This window comes from Thunnus maccoyii, chromosome 3, assembly GCF_910596095.1.
Source record: "Thunnus maccoyii chromosome 3, fThuMac1.1, whole genome shotgun sequence".
In the NCBI taxonomy this organism is placed as follows: domain Eukaryota; kingdom Metazoa; phylum Chordata; class Actinopteri; order Scombriformes; family Scombridae; genus Thunnus; species Thunnus maccoyii.
The window spans coordinates 5,641,652-5,661,223 of NC_056535.1; the positions used below are offsets into that span (position 1 = coordinate 5,641,652).

The window sequence follows — 19,572 nt, forward strand, 5'->3', positions numbered from 1 at the left end:
ATTCAAGTTTCTGGTTTTACATTCACTCAGGATGCACAGCTATTGGTCATTTAACAGCAAACAGACATGAAGCGCACACGCTCTGTAATAGACTTACTAAGATCAAGTGATGAGTCCCAGCTTATCTTCCCCTCCATCTTAACACTTTTCATCTCTTTTTGACTTTCATCTCTTCATCTTCCCGTCGGTTTGATCTATGTGACCCATGTTTCCCTCCAGCTTTTAAAGGAATAGACCATGCTGTTGGCATGTCGTCCGACTTAAAGATGTGAAGCAATGAAAACACAGACATTAAAAGTACATGTGGTGGATCCTTGGCTGTGCTTCATGCTAAGACCATGTTCAGTGACTGTGGAGCACAAACAAATTAAGAATCTAAATTAAGTATTATAGCAATAATAAAATGCTTACAATAAACATCTGGGAACGGTTTTATCAAATGGTACCAGCAGAAACTCATTTTTAAAAAGAAGCATCAATGACTATAAAGGGAACTTGACTAATTTTACACATCAAAGTCTGTTTCCAGGTGTTGGAAAGTACTAGTGCATAATTATGTGCGAGTTGAATTTAATTTGTTGTTCCAGAGGGAGAAGTGTGAAATCTGATAAATTGCCTCGAATGATGTCACCAGAATATCACACCAGAATCTCCAAATGAACTGTCGTTGATCGAGTTGCGTTGTGGGTAATATAGGTGCCAAGTCTTGACAAGTAAGAAAAATCCTTAATAAAAAAAGATTCAAATTTGATGCAACTGAACTTTTTATTCCATGCATTCTTTTTCTTCTTCTTCTTCTTTTTTTTTTTTTTTTTAAAAAAAAAAATGCGTCAGCCACTTGGGGAATCAAAAATGCTCTGCCAGAAATACAAGTGAACTATGGTGGACTACCATATAGAGAGGTAATTACAGAATGCACATACATTGACTGGCTATTGCTTAAAGTCTCCATCCATTCAAAAGTATGTTTTTCTTCTTGTTCCTACAGTTGGATGTTTGAGCTTCACTGAGCAGAATGATGTATGTGCAGACTTTGACTGTTGTCTGGCTGTTTTCACATTCATCTGCTGAAAATGGAAAGTTTCTCTGCGGTCAGTGAAAATCTGATTTTAAGTGGTCGGCCTCTGAGCATGACTTGTGACATCACAACTAGTTTGGAGCTAACCCTGGTCCAATGTGGAACTTACATAAGTGTGATGTGGAAACTTGAAGACTTTGGTGCACAAACACTGAGAATGGACTTTACAGTGAAATACATTTGCATATTTGTACATTCTGGATATTTTTTAATGAAGGAGAAGAGGTAGATGGCAGGATTTTAAAGGTGCAGTGTGTAGGATTTAGTAGCATCTAGCCGTGAGGTTGAAAAACAAGACAGGCCCTCTCTAGAGCCAGCATTTTGTTTGGTTTGTCCGTTCTGGGCTACTGTAGAAGCATGGCGGTGCAACATGGCGGGCTCTGTGGTAGAGGACCTGCTCCCTATGTAGATATGAAGACCTCACTCTAAGGTAACACAAAACACAATGATTCTTATTTTCAGGCAATTATACACTAATTTTTCATAACTTGTAACATACAGTTACATAAGACTGCAAACCCTACCAGCCAGTCAGTGCTGATTATCTACAATGCTATAATGGACATGGACTGACACTGAAATGGTGTGAATTCACAGTAAGGCAGGCTAACCATGCTAGCATCTAGTGGAAACTAAAGTGTTAGCATGAAGCATCAGGGCCCACACTCTACTGGAATCATAGATGATTTTTGCATCTGTGTTCTCATCACTTAAGCTCACTGAGCAGTGGATCAAAAGTCTGTCAGTTCCTTTCATATGAGGATTTCATATGAGGAGAAGAGAGAGCGACAACAGGTTTGATTCATGGTGTTGCATTAAAGGTTTTTAGGCTGAAAAAAGTCGGGTGTATTCTGTTAAAAACAGCCAGTTACAAGCACATGATATACACACATCCCCTTATATCACTCACATAAACATGTGCACACTTTCAGGCTATGGTTCTTGCCTGGTGGAGGAGAGCACTGGCAACATACATAAACAAACCACAACCAGATGTCTGAGGGCCAAGCGCCGCCCCACCCAAACAGAGCTGTCAGTCCTCCCTCTGTGTTTTTGCAAAGCCATGACTCGCCAGTCCTCCATAAACTCTCCAACTCTAGGAAACAAAAAAAGAAAACTACCAATGGAGACCAGAGTGCAGTAATCAGCTCTTGCTCCATCAGCTCTGACCCTCAACCTCTAACCATATGGGGTTCAGCACTATAAAGGGGTCCTACATTTGATTTCAATTTTAAGATGGCAGCCTGTAACCTCCGTCTTTGCCATTCAAATAAATTTCCTGCGTGCAAAATGTAAACAGCAGGAGATGTGCTGTGGTTTTCAAGGGTGAACGTGTGTCGGTAAAGTATTGTGAAAATATTCATCAGGCCATGTGTTCTGCTCTCTCTCTGCTGGAAATCGTTGTGGTGACCATCTGTTTAGGTCATAAAATGCAAGGCGTGTGGCTGTATAAGTGGTTTGGTCTAGATGTTTAGTGTGGTAATGCAATATATAGATACACTTTACAGCCCGACACAGATACACTTCATATCCTCCTTCCAAGGAGAAATTAAATGGCACAGTTCCCCATGGATATCCAGGTTGGAAATTTGGGAAAGATTTCTCGACCCTGATGTTTCTGAAAAGGGCTTTTCCAACATCATGTTCAAGCAGCAAAACACTGTAAATTATATAGATGAATCCACTGGCTGATTCATACTGAACTCATTCACTTTAGGTTGACTGAGGCCATCAATCAACAGATGAAATTATCCCATTTAATGTGAAAGTTTTTCAGTCTCAAAACTTGGAATTGGACAGTTTTTGGAAGAAAAAACTTTACATTTTTGTCTGACCTTCACTGCTGGATGTGAAAGTGCTGTGTAGCAATTAAACCCAGCCGACATTACTCGTTGGGTTAAATCATGCATTCCATTCCGTGATTTCTTGCATTGTAATCAAATGAAATATAAATCTAAAGAAAATTTGAAACACATGAAATTTTGAATGCAGAATTTTGGCTGGGAAACACATAGGGCCCTATTATCCTCAGATAGGGTGCAGGTACAGATCCAAGTCTTAATTCCTGGCATGTGGGTGTGACCAACACACTTTTGCAATTTTCTCAACAATCAGCGTTGGCACACTCTGGGCTTGGCCAGGCACAAAGTGGAGGAGAGACTGAATACATTATTAGTGGGAGGAATGCATTATGTGCAGGTGGAGTCAAGACGGGCCTCAGTAATGACTGATCACATGAGCTCCTCTCATCCCCTTTAAACGCAGCAACTGGTGGAACAGGGGAGAGAGGCTGTGAAGCACCACAAGTTCCAAAATAAACATTCAGGACACCCCAAATATTAACATACATCAATCCACATATGCTGACAATGGTAAAATGAAAATAAAGCTGGTGTGTTCTCATGTGTGCTGCCACTTATTTTGTGCAAACAATGAATATAGGATAATAAATACATTTCAACTCCATAGTTCTTCTCTGCATATTTAAAAGTCCTCATTTATGCTTTTAAGTTGTCTTCAGGACACATCCTGAAGACAACTGCTTTACTTCAAATGATCTGTGAGTAACAGCTTTCCAGTCTGATGTTTAGAAAATACAGAACATTATACTGTATATCCTGACTGATCCTGAAGATTTAAATAATTAATGAAGTTTCCTCTGCTGTGTCATCCACATGTTAACTGATGCACAGCAAACATGGAAAAGATCCGACATTCTACAAGTTGTTGTGGGAAACTCATCCAACAGAGCATATTTCTGAACTCCGGGTCACTAGATTATGTTCATGTGGATGATATTATTGGTAAGAATCTTCCTTAAAAACAAACTTGTGTTTTATTCTCATGTCAATCTGCAGTAGATGAAAGAACATGTAGCAAACTGAAAGGGGCAAAACTTAACATAAATGAAAGAAGTTCTGTGATTTTGGAGACGTCTGTGTGCCTCTGCCAGCTGAAGCCACGAAAATTGCCCTGCGTCTGCGTGTGTGATAAGAGGTGCTCCGAGCAGGTTTTATCACAAATGCAATTTCATGCCAAAATGACCCCCAAAATTGCACTGCATCATCTGCATAAACACAGCCTGAGCTGCGCCTCTCCTCCCATGTCAGCGCAATACACTTCTTTGGTGCCTGGAAATGACCAAACAGACACAGATACACAAAACATAGGCTTGCGCCTCAGGAAAATTGCATAAAGACTGCATTTGGACCGCCATAATTTCCTTTTATTGACAGTTGATATTGACCAGCTAACCTTGAGGTTTGCTTTTGGCAAAAACCTTTTAATTGTTTTTTCTAAGCTGACTACAGAAACACCCAGATACAGGTTGTAACTGAGAGAAGTTTACGATGTAGACTACTGTGTGACCTTTTCTCTGCTATGATAATATGAGGTAAATATGACTTCATACGAGTTTATGTACATACCTTCTGTTCTATAAGCTGTTCTGTCTGATAATTCAGGATAGGTCTGAGACCATGTTGATCCGCTGGGGCTTGAGGATCCAGACTAAAGTTCAGGCTGATGTAAATGGGAGAGAGTTTATCCCGAAACTCCTCTTCACCCTGCAACAGACAGAGATGCATGAGTAACTGAAGAGGAAGTGAATGACACAAACCCACTGTCGTCTACAGGGACCAATAAACATTCATCTGGTGTATTCACGCTCTGTCGCCCATCTGTTACTGAGCATGTTCTATTTATAGTAACATAACTTTATTTATATATCATGTAGAGACAAGCTGAGAAAACACGTTGAAACATTTTTTGAAAGAATATTTGACACTACGAATTATTAATATTTTCATTGATTTACAGTGGTATATTTTCAAAAAAAAGGCACAAAAACAAGTTGGAGAAAAATCACTTTACATGTAAATAGACTGTATTATATAGTTTTTTACAACCTTTACAGCTGTGTGATTATGACTTAAGATTTGTACATTTTTATGTGTCATCTCTCTTGTCATTTGGGTTTCTGGTACTTTTGTGAACTGACAAAATGATAAGTCTCTGAAAAAAGAATACCATACATGTGAGGTAGGGACAATTTAAAACGTGCTACACAAAGACAAAAATGAATCCATAGAAAGTTGGAAAAAACAAAACTTAATGGCTTAATGTGCTGATTTGTCAGTTCTTAAGATGAGAGGCAGAATATCTGAAATGGTTAGCAATTAGCCACAAGGGTAGAAATGTCTAGCTTTTTATAGCAGATTTGTGCGAAGCTCTATTCCAAGTAAATGTACAAGTCACACTGTGTAAAATCAAAAGCAGATGTTACAACAATAGTGGCCTAAATGTAAGATTCAGCCTGTTTTAAATTTCTAAAGAAGTGACACGAATTCCATTTGACCCGCCATGATAATGTGGCCCCTTTAAAGAATAAAAAATGGTGTGCAAACAGATAAGTGTTGACTGACAGGCGAGTGGATGGTTGGCAGTTTCAAGTCAAACCATCTCTTATCCTGTCAAAGAGCAAAGGGCTCTGATCATTATGTCCTTACAGTGAACATCTACACATATGACTTAAGTGTTTTTGTCAGGCATTCTCTTTGATCAGGTCACCACTGAGTGATGAGAAGATTGGTGCTGTAGTATTTTACTTCTGTGTTCAGTTATATGTACCTCCCAAAATAGTACTTCAAACGGCAACTTCAAACCTTGTCGATTAGGAAATGACTTTAACCTCCGTCCTACAAACTAGTTAATTGCCTTCACCTGGTGATGCAGGTGCAAAACACTCTCTGATTAGATGGCTCGGATGAAAACCAGCAGGGCTCTGACTCCTGAAGGCCAGGATAAAGAACCAGAAAATGTGTTGATGATATAAAAGGCATAGATCTAAGATGATCTGAAGAATAGTCAGTTCTTATTGCACAATATTTTTGAGTTTGTAAATGACCTGTCTTTGTAGGAAGGAAAAAAATCAGTTTATTTACAACCTGGGATTTATTCTCATATTTTGGCCCATTCATGTAAACTGTTTCTACAGTAAAGTGACACGAGTGAATACAGCTGTATGATGGAGTCCAAGCAGATACAAGATACAAGCAGATACAAGCTTTTAAACAGTTCAACTTTAAAAGTGCACAGTCAAGGTTTTTTTTTTTTGTTCTGTTTTATTTTTTTGTGAACAGCAAAGTTATGTTTACATTCACTGTTTCTCACCAGAACCCATTGTTTGTACCCTTGACCCCTAACTGTATTTTCTTCCTCGTAAAACATTTGCAAAACTGACTTTGTGGCTATTTTTTAGCCTTCATTGTTTAAATCAATGTTTGCTAGCTGCCAGTCTTCTTCTTCTCTGCCTTTCATGGCTCATTGCTACATTCCTTGGTGTGTTACCTACACCAGCAGCCATTGTGCATGTGCGTGCTTGTGCGCAAGATACCAAAAAAATTGAGGGCCCACTAATCAAAACATGGCTCCATAGCAATAGTAGGAGTCAAAATCTCCACAGGGTACCTTTAACACAGTTATCAAAAGCTGTTACTTGGTGGTCTAAACAAAAGTGAACATTTATAGTTATTACAGAGCTATTGGGCTCAAACTGAAGTTTCAACATGATATGCAATGCTTGATGTTGGTTGTGCGGCTGAAAAGTCAAACAAAATGAGAAGTCTTGTAGACAACATCAATTGTCTGTGAACACCAGACCAGAAAGGCCCACAGGACTGACTGTCAAAGTCAATGACCAGAGAGAGATATGGTTGAAAGCTCCAAAAAGCTAGTAGGTGGACCTTTGAGCCAAGATTATTTAGATTACACACTGTTCCCAGAGGTCGAGAATGAACTTCCAAGATTTTTTGTTGCTGAGCAAAGCAGTTTGCTGTTTGTATTTCATTGGCCCTGCAGTGCTTTCCAGAGGAGAGCTCTTCTTCACAATCTCTACAATGATGGTGGTGAGTACAGTGTTATTATCTATAGGTACATTCATCTGTAAAATATAATAACAAAATGATTTACCTCAAATACAACAATCTTAACTCTTTCAGTTTTTCACTTAAGGGGGTTTTAGCCACCCTAACTTCTCTTTAGGATGATTTATAGTGATGTTGATCCCTTAACTTTCATATAGCTCAATATTTTTTATCTATTTTAATTTATCAAATACTTATGACATTCCCCAGTATGTTACTCAGTGCTTTGTGTTTACAGCTAATTGGTGACAATGGTATAACTGATAACCATCAGTATGTTAGCATTGTCCGTGTGAGCATGTTAATATGCTAACGTTAGCATTTAGCTCAAAGCAATAAATACAGCCTCACAGAGCCATCAGCATCTTGTTTAATTGTTGGAGAATATTTATCTTTTTCAATCTACCTGATAGAAATGTGCTTATATGGTATTTAATCATTGGCAACATTTCAAAAATTTACATCCAATCTGCTTGATGCTGATGTGTAAAAACAATTAGTGTGACTGACCCGGAGATAGATCTTGGTTTCATGGCACGAGCGTTCTCCGTTGGCGAGGCTGAAGTTCTTCACCAGACTGGGCTGCTGGCTGTCCAGGAACAGAGTCCTCCTGATGGACTCTTTCTGGTTCTGCTTCACACTGTCTAACTGAACCTCCACTACAAAGCCTTTAAAATACACACATATAAAGACACACACACACACACACACACGGCAAGAAAAAAGTGAATATTCCCATCGTTTGTATCTATATGCCTGTATGAAACACAAAAATGCATGTTAATGTATGTGCACACACAAACACACATATCACCACATGCAAACACACACATATACAGTGGTAAACATTATTATGGTAAAGCGCCTTTATGTGCTGTACAGTATACAGAAACACACAGAGGGCATTGCTGTGGCCCACATGACGACAACTATGCAGAGAACACAGACAATACACACCCACGCACTTAAAATAAACACACACACACTTTTCTAAACTGCCAGAGCCCACCAAGTTATCCTGTATTTACATGATTGTTCTTTTATCTTGATCTAAACTGCCAAATTGACCACAGTGAGGTCCAGCATACTTGTGGCCACACAAAGAAAGCAAGGTAATAGGCACCATCTGTGTATGTGTGTGTGTGTGAGTGTGTGTGTATATATATGTGTGTGTGTGTGTGTGTGCCTCACCTAGATGAGAGGGGAGGTGCTTCCCATTAGCCAGCAGGCAGAAACCGATGCTTACACTGGAGGTTAGAGACAGACAAAAATATGGGAGAAAAAAAGACTTAACATGCATGCTCACTGAGCTTACAGAGATCTCTGGAGTCTTTTCACTGGTTTGTGAGACTTCCATGTGTCTTTTTTTTTATTCAAAGTATCAAATGCTTTAAAATATCAGTCGACAAACACATTTAAATACATGTGTGGTCGTATAAACGCTCACGTAAAGGGAGGGTACGCCTCATGCTGTGTTCGGAGTCTTTCCAATGCCAAACAATATCTCATCCATTTCAAGAAACTTTCAAACCTTTTCCAACTTTTTTTTTCATAACTGCACTCGACACTCTCTTCATCTTTTCGTTTTCTATGGAGCTACTCCACCTTTCTGCCATTTCCTCTTTTTGTCTCCAAGGCAACTAAAACAGCAATAAACATGAAAACAAGACTCACTTCTATCACCCAATCGGGCAGATACTAAAACACCAGCCAGTTTGGCAAATGCCTCTAACAGCAGTCTAAAAATGTTTTAATACGATGGTTAAAACTTGTGGAAAGAGCTTCATTGAGATTAAAAGCTGGGTATATTTCCCCCTTTTTTTCCCTCTGATCTAAGAATACCGAACATGTAGTTCAGAGCAGCTTGGACAGGACACTGGCAAACATGAAGTCATTTGACATTCTCATGGGGTAAACTTTGGAAATTGAACTAAGATGTGCGTTACATAACATTTGCAAGACTTTCCATGTTCTGTTATCGTCAGAGAGCTCTTTAACCACTCTTAAGCTTTTTGTTAAACCATTAGAGATATTTCCGCTAGAATGAAACCAACCAAATGAAATCAAACCGTGTATAATCTTCCTATTAATATATTAGCTGGGCTGAACTTTTTAGGGGAAAAAAATGGGCATCCATACCAGGACACAGCAATGGTTTCATTCCCAGTGGACAGCTCACAAGTCTTCTCTTCCTGGTTGAACATGGTTGGCTGCACTGTGAGAGAGGCGCTTGCACTCACTATTGGCCGAGCTCTGAGTGAACACACAGAGCATGAAAGGATAAGAAGAAGAAATATTATCTATATTTCTATCATTACACTGCTAAGTGTTTAAACATACCTGTATAGCACGGCTTTGTCAGCCCCAAAAGCACCAACAATCAGATCTGCAAGAAGGGGAAGAGGTGTTAAATGAAGATGAGGAATAAAGAGCAAATAGAGATCTGGAGGTACACAGTTTCCTGCAGTACCTGGGTAGCCGTTTTGATCCAGATCTCTGTTGCCTCGGAGAGCAAAGCCAAAACTGGCTGGGAAAGAGCTGGAAGCCCATTGGCCAGCGAGAGTCTGAGTGGGCGTGTCCTTTAGTCCTCCAGCATGACCGTTATAAATGAGAACCAGTCCCTGCTGGTCGTCTCCTCCGTAAGGACAGCCGATAGCCATGTCTGATTGTAAAGAGAAACAACACACTGTGTGAAGAATCTCATATTTTCTCATAATCGATATATAACACCCATATATGAACGTCTGAATGAATATCAACATTCTAGATATGTAGCTGAAGCTTACATGCAGAGCAGCTTACAGTGAGTGCAGCACAATATGCTTAAATTCCAATATATTTATTGATTTATTGTATCTATAGCAATGTTATAGTAGGGTAGGTAGAACTAGCAGTGTGTTTGAGGGCCAATAAACAAGTTGTGATAGTTACTGGTTTTATTTTTTGGTGATTTGCTTTGTTTTATGGTGATTTACTTTATTAGACTTTGGCTGAATCATGATTGAATAAAATGCGGACTCTTCCAGTAAGTCAGTTAGTGTTGCCAAGTTCTCTTTCACCCTTGGAATAGCATCTGAACTAGCGCTGAAACATTAAATCAATTAGTCGATTGACAGAAAATAAAATCAAAAACAAGTTTGATCATCAAGTAAGATAAAATAAATAAAATGCAAAACGTTCCTTAGTTTCAGTTTCAGCTTTCAAGATGGGTTCTCAGAAACTGTGAAGGCAATTTTCACCATTTTCTATAATTTTACCCTTTTATTTATCCTTAAATAGGCTTAAAGACCCCTTCAAGATGTATGTTTTATGACATATAAAATACCCTGCTTGGAATCATTATTTTTGTGTCATAAAGTTGTTCCACAAAAATGTTTAATTAACTGGATAAAAGATGAAAGATGCAATATAAAAATCACAGCTATTGCTATGCAACATTTAACTCTATTAGTTTCAGCCACACACTGTACTGTATCTATCACACCTACCATTGAATCCATCCTGGTTGAGGTCACCCAAGGGAGCCAGCGAGCTGCCAAACCGGCTGAATGCCTGCCGACCAAGGAGGTGGGACTGGCTGGGCTCCAGCAGCAGAGGGCCCTTCTGGAGGTACACATACACCTTACCCAGCTCCTCCAGACGTCCATTGGACCCTCGACGCATAAACATTGGAGCACCCACCACCAGATCATCCAGACTGGGGAGGCAGGCAAAAGCAAGAGATGAAAAAATGGAGATGAAGACAGAGGAAGTAGATAAAGAGGAGGAAGAGTTGACGTGTAAATATAGATACACGACAAGAGATAGTTAACTGTGATTAAAGGGCCAAAGTGTCTTCTTTAGCATTGCGGTTTCCACTTTTAGTATTTGCACTTCAGTAGCTTTAAGGTTGAAAAAACAGTATTATTCCACGCTGTACAGCAGTATCATAGTATATCTGTATCAGTTTGTTCAAGCTCTTCATGGAAGCTATATGATGTTTACACCTAGTGAAAGATCCAAACCCAAGACTCATCAAAAGGATTTCTTGGGTATCATTTTATACAAGTTCCCCCTTAAAGGACAGGTTCACAAATTTTCAGGTCTGTCTTAAAAACAGCAGTCAGGTGTGCATATGGACATTTTTTCATTGCTGTAATCACTCCTCCTGTTATTATTGGCCATTACGACATCCCTTCCAAACATACTTCCAATGGAAGTGGTGGGGGACAAAATCAGCAGCCATTGTGTTGTGCAAAAATGTATTCCAGACTTCATCTGATGCTAATATGAGGCTTCAATAGACACAGAGTTAATAGACGTAGAGCTAAACAAATGAAGAGGGTATCTATATTAATGTCAGATAAACATTTGAACACATTTTTGCACAGATCGAGGACTGTGGATTTTGTCCCCCATCACTTGCGTTGAAAGCTCATAAGGAAGAGATCTCGTTTTAATTAACAGGAGGAAAGATTACAGCGAGCAAAAACTGTTTCAGTGTTCACTTGGGCACCTGACTATTGTTTTAAGACAGAATTGAAAGATTGTGAACCCATCCTTTAATTCAGCCACATATATTTAGTATTTTTGCCCAGCCGTAAGTCAGTGGGGTTTAACAGGTTTACACTGAATCACATGTCTTGGTTGAAACAGGGGAAAGGAACAAGGGCAGCTGACTAATTATTACTGTTATGACTATTCTGTTGAAAGATGAAACACTGATACTAAATCAATAGCAATTTAAAAGGACTCAATAACAACATATACATTACAACTACCAGCAAGCATTTTCAAATCAAATACATATTTAAATGGCTGCAATACATATACCAAACTAACTACAGTTTTAAAAGGATAAGCAAACAGGGCTTCACTTGAATAGCTAATGCGTTTAAACCGAAACTCTTACAACAGTGGTTCTCATGGAGCTGAGGTTGTGACTCTTCCAAGGTGAGGAAGTGAAATTTGCTAGGGAATTTAACACAGAGAGGAACTATCGACAGTCAGTTAAACTGTCATGACAGAGCATGAGAAATTCACACTGTTGACCTCATTTTCAGTGACTTCACCTTTCATTTTTAGTCTCTTATTTGAGCTTATATTTATATCACTTTTCTCTCATTCCACCCACTCTGTCACCCTTTCCCCTTTTTTTTACCATCATCTGTGTCACCATCACTCCATTCACTCACCCATCATTGTTGATGTCCGTGGCTGCCACTGCATAGCCAAAGTAGGACCCCATCTGGAACACATTACAAATAAGACCCGGTTAGCCTGTAATCACACCACGGTGCATAGATCCCTTTCTTTTCTTTCATTTTCTTTCTCCGTGTCCTCTCTTTTGTACCCTCCACCACCGCCCCCAGAAGCTTTCGTCTTCAATCTCTCAATCCCACAATCCCCTGGGGTCTCTTCTTCTCCCTTTTCATGGAGCTCAGTGTTAGGGCTTCTGTAAGCTCAAGGAGAGGTAGGGGGTCTAGGGATCGGGGATTTGAACTCCTTTAAATCTCACTCCAAGAAAATGCTCATGGGGCTCAGGTTTTTCCGGTTTAATTTCATACCATGTATGATAAATTAGGGTCATGTTACATCCTTGGGTGACTCTCCCTTCAAAGTGATTTGTAGCGTGGCTACATGGAAGTGTGTTTAGAGACCCTTGTGAAAAACAAGCCTGAATATAAGAGGATTGACTTCCTGCATCCCACATGCAAAAAAACTTTATCAACATAAATCAAGCTGAGGCTCAGTACAAAGTTCATATTCATATCCACAGTGATATCCAAGGAGCACTGCTTTGCCATACATTCATACTCTAAGAAACATGATCAACACTTCCCGTAGAGCCGAGCCACCACAAATGTTCAGCTAAGTCATGGTGAAGTGAGGTGAAATCAGCAAGTTAAGAGAGTTGACCACAGATGAACTTTCTAATTTCTTTTATGCTCTCATATGCAGATGTCACTAGTAGTAGTAAAGTAGTTTTATCTGAAGGACAAAAGGAATAATCTGTCACACTTTGCATGAGAGCATCTGTATCCATTGTTGGGTTGATGTTTACACTGAAGTCCTTTTATATTTATTAGCTTTTTTTCCCTTTTTTCTATTAAAGCTGCCCTATTACTAACACTACAACTACCACAAATACTAATATTTGTCATACTGACAATTGTTCACAGGACATACCTAGCAAAAAATTCCTTACTAACCCACTGCACGCTACCTGTACAGTACCAAACAACAGACAGACAAAGTTAGCTACGAGCTAATGAACACAATGGAGCATCTAGCAGCTAAAGTTAGCTACTAAAAGCTAGCTGGTAAAGAAAATCAAACTTCTTAGCCAGTTATTTCCTTCAATAGTTGGTGACCAAAACAGAGCTAAAGGAGAGTGAATATTAGCCTTACATTTGTAAGGTGGACAGAAATACAACTTCAACAGAAAATTAATGTAACATGTGTGCCATATCAAAGGTGAAAATATGTCAATTTTGTGTTTACAGCTTGTTCTGCTGCTGAGAGTGGCTAAAAATAAACTACTGAAGCTTTAAATTTAGCTAACTATGCTAACAGAAACCACTGTAATATTATAAAAGGCAATACCAAAGCAGTAAAATTCCACATTTCCCAGTTTGAAATTTTGTCACTGCTGGCAGTCACTATTGCAATTTGACCCAGGCACAAATTAAACAGTCCATGGTACAAATTTGTCCATTTACATTAATATGTCATTGTGTCCAAATTTCATACTATATAATGTAAAATATACACTATATACTAGTGAGAGTCCACTATTTTGGAATAAATATACAAGGAATGAATGCACTGTATTATTCTATAATACCAGGAAATGGACTAGCATCCAACATTTGTTATTGAGAAACAATGCATAGATAAAATAATTGGAATAACTGGAAATGTCTTTGGCTTATCCAGTTGATTAAATAGCTTAAACATACTACTTCATGACATTAATGCAAAAGTTATCAAATCCAATAGAACCAGAGCAGTTGTACAGCTCATTGATTTGCTGCCTTGCCCACAATGGTCTGATACCACCAGAGATATTACAGGAAAAGCTATCATGGTATTTAGTGTGGCAAAATCTCTCATGATAAACACAGTTCCATCGTCTCATGGGATATATATCATCATATTGCCCAACTCTAGTGCAACTAGGCCACCTCATGGGTTGTTAAACCAGTGGAACATAGCTAAACAGAGAAAATTTTGTGGTTATCTGCATCTTCACATCTCTCTTTGTTTACCGGCATAACAAATGACAAAATTTGAGGTTTCATTCACCAGATCATCAGAGCATCTTGCCTCTGGTGTGTTTTTGCAGCTGACTTTGACTCCACAGTCCGAGCAACCACACAGGGACCAGCATTCACCCACAGAGAGCAAAGAGTCTATTAGCCAGGAGTTCACCTCAGATCATTCTCACTATGATTTAACAGTTTACTCAGCGTCCTCCGCCCTGACACTGACACCTCTGAGCAGTCGCTGATGACCTCCCATACTGACGACACACAGACACAGCCACACACACTCAGACACATGCTTTCTCATGCGAACTTGATCACATGCTCTTACATTTTGCAATATGTACACAATGAAGCCTTGTGAAAGCACACAAGAAAGTAACAGACAAATAAGTTTCCCCATGATGTAGCTGTTAACCATACTGTGAATCTAATCTGTTGCACTTTATTTAGCACTTGAATTCGCACAGGAAGTTAAATTGGTGGTTAGTGGCAGACACGTCCCACCTTAAAATGCACAGCAGATGAGTCATTTATTTGCTCATAGGAAATTTTCCAAAAGTTTGTGACATTCCGTTTTAAAAATAATTCATCCGTGGGTTATATTTTAAGCAATATGACTATAAGCCCAGCTAGTGTCTCACTGACCAACGCTGCCACTCTTCCCCTTTAAAATGCACATACTGAGTCAGTACAGTGACAACATTAACACTATCCTGGCCTGCTGTTTCAGGGTTTGATTTACAGCTTTTGGAAACCATGAGCTGTGCATACTGTAAGCTCGACCTCTGACCCTGGTATAGGCCTCTCCACAGGGCGAATTCCTTCATCTTCAACCCTCCTTTACACATGCCACTTTAAATGTGTACCCACATATGAAAAGTACAGAAAATCTCCAGCCAGATGTGCACATACCTGCTCCCCTGTCAAGTTGAGCATAGACTTCAGATCCCTTCCATTTAATATGGACACCTATATTGAGACAGACAAAAGTCATTATTGATTATAAAATATGGTTCATAATCCAAAAAGTGCATAATGATATTAGATTATTCAACTAAAATGTATTCAGCTTTATCCATTAATACTGCAGGTCTTTGTATACCGCATGTACAGTTTATTCCTTTACTTTTATGCTTTGTACACTATTTTCACTGTAAAATGGTGTAAAATGAAAATGTGGGGAGTCCTTACTAAACCATACAGCATGAGGCCTTTTGGGACTCCTGTGATGAAATCTGCAACAGGGGCAAAAGGTTAGGAGGGGTCATTTCAAAACAAGACTGAGAACTAAGAACTGAAACTGAAACACTGATATATATATATGTGTGTATTTTTTTTTATTCTTTGTGTTTCTAAATGTTCTTGCTCCCTAAAAGACTTAATAATCCCTTTACATCAAAACACAGCAGACCATCCACAATCATGTGTGTTGAGACTGAGCGGTTAGACAGAGCTGGGGCAGGGGTCAACAAACCCTGTACTCAGCCATGTGTTTTGGGAACTCTGCACTGTAAATATGACCCTCACCTTCATCATCATCCCCACTGAACTCGCCGCCAGCCACAGAGTAACCTGCAGGAAAGACACATGGAGAGTAGAGATACAGTTGGGTTTGAGAGTAATAATTCTATTTAATTACTTCAAAAAATATAGTATTATTATTAGTAGTAATGATATTAGTTGTAGCACTGGTGTATTTTAATTCATCATCATCTTACATAAAATGGGCCTCATGCAAGAACATTTTCATACTTTTGTCCTAAAACTCCTGTGAGGTTTGCTCATACGAGTGTTCCAAGTCAGATTCAACAAACTCTCTTAACTGCCTGAACTTGTCGTAAATCGCTCGTTTCAGCCTGTTGAATGTCATCTGTTCATAAGGAGATGCACATTCACAAGATCTGATCATTAGCATAATCCATGCCCCTAAAATTAAAAATAAGGCTCCATGTTTCCCTTTGTTTGTGGACAAGTTTCATTCACAAACATAGAGTCACAGCACTGCTTCAAGTCAAACATATCAACTTTAGGAGTGTAAGTAGAAGAGGACCCAAAACAGTAAGACAATATGAATCCAGGAGCCAACAATGTGTTATCAGATCAGTGCTGTACTGTGACAGAAATAAAGAGGAAATGCTTTGACATGAAGTTTGATGCCTAAAAACATCCATGACTAATATGAGAGGTGGTCATGTGACAGTCACAGAGATATTAGATGAGAGAATATTACAGCCTACAGTAGGTGATGTTACACTGTCAGCTGCAACACGACATGATACTGGGCAGAGAGCTGTAGAGAAACATGAGGCAGCTGTTGGAGTGAGAGACGTTAAGCAACTACTGAAATGTAGGAGTTTCTGTGCCAAAATATGCCAATAAAAATCATAAAATCTAAAAAACCTTTTAGTAAATCAGCAGCTATGGTAATGATAATATGGTAAACAGAATATTAATTTTGCATGAAGTTTGTTTTAGTTATATCTTTATTTTCTTAATTTCTGTATCATATTTAAACTCCAAATTAATTCAGATTAGGACATTATAATTGTAAATGAAACAAGTGTTTGTCTCCTGTGAAGAAAGGCAGAGATGACCCATTCATGACACGTATGACAGCTCTGGACCACTCGTATATTTAGTTCATACCTAAGAGAAAATTTTAAGTACAAGAAACTTTATGAATGCCAAAAATGTTCTTAAATCATTCATACGTGTATCTTAAGAACAAATCTGTTTCTACAAGTGCTTCTTGCATGAGGCCCATTGTGTTTAGTTGGAGAAAACTAATATGACTACAACACCTACTAATATATAATAGGATAATAATAATATTATATTATTATAATTAAATTACAGTAATAGAAAATAACTGACATAAATTCTATAATAAGAAAAGAAGAAAAGAAAAACTAATTATAAAAATAATAAAAATCTAAATTCATGAAATAGTTGCTGCTACAATAGCAGAAGTATTACTATTGGTGGTTAGCAGTGAAAACAAAAATAGCTCCGTCACACAGCACTGCATCACGTTTTATATTTGAACTGACAATAGCACACAATATAGCACTGTGGCGACTATGTGCAAGCAAACAGAAAACAATAGGTTTGGGTTAAGGCTCTGATGAGAACAGCATTAACACAATACCACGGTCATGTGATGCCTACCGTGGTGTTGAGCTCATTACCGTCATCGCTGCAAAACCGTTGCTTTTTCACCATGGTAAGAAAAAATCCATACAATCTTAGCCCTAGTTTGGGTATTTTGATGGAAATCATATGTTGCCAGTTTGTGTTGCCTTTAAGCCTCTGCTTGCAGATCCTAGAAGCAAAAGTTCTTTAAGCCCCACACTATGAAAGTTTGTAAGAAATATATGAAATACTGTTGATTTTGCTACTAACAGTGGGGCAAAAATGCAAAAAGTTGCACTAGAGGAAAGGCCATGAGGTTGTAATCATCAGTTTTTATCCCTTGGAGAGAATGATTGAAGTCAGCCTGTTCACTGGAAATCTGCCTAAAAGATTATGGCATGTTGTGAGTCATGTCATGGGTCATGTGTAAGATGATATTTTGGCCTGTATGCACCCAGAGTAAAGGTCAAAAGACAGTGAATATAGACAGCAAATTAACTGCAATCCAACTGTTATTTTTCAGTTTTCTGTGTACAGTACAAAGTTGACAATTTCACATGATGGTGGTGTTAGTGGAAAATGGAAGGGTGGTAGTTTAGGGAAAGTGTGTTGATTAGATTTTTATATTTCTGCCATCCAAGTGCAGATTTTTGCCTGCTGGTGAAACTAGAAGTAATGTCAGGAGGTTACCAAAATCATTCTAGCCCCCTGGAGAGATAGAGATTCATATCAAATTTAATGAAAATCCAGTCAGTTTTCAAGGTATTTATTTTTTCCTTAACCGCGACTTACTCCTGGTTAAAATGTTGACCTTGTTGTGGTGCCAGAAAAATGGTTAAAGGGTGGCTAAAAGCATCAGATAATATCCTCTGAGGAACGTGAATATCAATATCAAATTTCATGGCATGCTGTTTGTGACTCTGGACCAAATTGTTCAACAGACTGTCAGAAAAATTATCCATCTTGGATCAAGAGGCCCTGCTGCTGGTATGAAAATGTATAGAAACAGTAAACGTAGCTGTAGCAGTCTGATAATAATGGCAACAGTAGTATCAGTAGTAGTATACGTAGTATTTGTCATATTAGTAGCAGTAGTGTTAGGGTTAGTAGTAGTACATGTACGTAGTCATAATAATACATCAAATTTTAATAATTCTATTATCTAAGTGTGCTTCCTCACCCAGGTAACTGTCGTCATAGCTCCCGTGCACCTGTCGTGTCTGAATCTGCCCGGCAACTGACAGCAGAAAGTAAGAGGGGTAGTAGGCCTTCACAATCTCCTCCGTGGTGGCTGAAATCAGCTGACCTATAGGATGGATGGGTAACAAAGGGTTAAAGGTCAGAGGTTAAAATAAGACATGTGACTTTTGAACTCTGGCTCCTGAGTGGTTACACTGTAGTTCATCCACTGACAAAGATGATGGATTGATTTGATCTTTCTCTCTCAGAGGGAAAATCCATTTGAAGATATCTCATAAAAATCCAATGCTGTTCCACATTCTTGTGAGCTCACCTTGCCAGTAAAAGCTGCCTGGTCCTCCAAGCACAACTCGTCCGCTCTGCAACACACAACAGTAGCCAGAACTAAGGAATCTGTGTGTCACCAGTTCCATCATGAGTTTCAACAAACTCTGCAAGTCTGATGTTCACAGTGTAATCTCCACTGCTTACATCAGCCAAAACAGAGAAACTGTGACTATGTGGTTATACAGAAAACCAGCAAAAACTCCAGCAAATACTTCTCTTACCTTGGTGAAGTCAGCACTAAATCCCCCCTGACAATAGCCCTGTCCAGCAGGTCCATGTCTTTCTGCAGCGGAAAAGCACCAAAATATGGGAAACACTTAAACTTCAAAGAAACTTCAAACTTTTCTTAGAGATGAAACATTCAGTTCTGTTTAGGGCAGAATTCTCTAGTGTAATTTTCATCACATTTCACTTGTACAGTGACCCAAAACTGAATTCAAGACCATCACTTTGAAAACAATAGAAGGAAACAAAGAAAAGATAAAGCCTTGGGGTGAGCAAATGTTTTGCAACAGCAATTTCTTTGATTTACAGGGGGTTCCAACAACATTATGTGATCCACTTTCTATAGCTTGTGGTAACTAGTCTTTGTGTATTTATTGTGTTGTTTTATGGTTTTTGCTATTCTGCTTGTAAAGCACTTTGGTCAACTGTTGTTTAT

The 19,572-nt window shown here is 38.8% G+C and overlaps 1 protein-coding gene across 1 annotated transcript in view; it reads right to left on the minus strand.

Moving 5' to 3' along the window:
• LOC121894558 (integrin alpha-5-like) overlaps positions 1–19,572 on the minus strand; it is a 48,028-nt gene that overhangs the window by 16,226 nt on the left and 12,230 nt on the right. The window contains exons 5-18 of the mRNA XM_042407226.1: positions 19,133–19,194; positions 18,898–18,943; positions 18,565–18,690; positions 15,780–15,824; positions 15,444–15,487; positions 15,165–15,221; positions 12,177–12,229; positions 10,491–10,699; positions 9,473–9,664; positions 9,343–9,388; positions 9,142–9,255; positions 8,194–8,249; positions 7,513–7,670; positions 4,507–4,644 (exon numbers count right to left, since the gene is read on the minus strand). Coding sequence (XP_042263160.1) covers positions 4,507–4,644; positions 7,513–7,670; positions 8,194–8,249; positions 9,142–9,255; positions 9,343–9,388; positions 9,473–9,664; positions 10,491–10,699; positions 12,177–12,229; positions 15,165–15,221; positions 15,444–15,487; positions 15,780–15,824; positions 18,565–18,690; positions 18,898–18,943; positions 19,133–19,194 — 1,346 coding nt within the window. The remainder of the gene's footprint in view (positions 1–4,506; positions 4,645–7,512; positions 7,671–8,193; positions 8,250–9,141; positions 9,256–9,342; positions 9,389–9,472; positions 9,665–10,490; positions 10,700–12,176; positions 12,230–15,164; positions 15,222–15,443; positions 15,488–15,779; positions 15,825–18,564; positions 18,691–18,897; positions 18,944–19,132; positions 19,195–19,572) is intronic.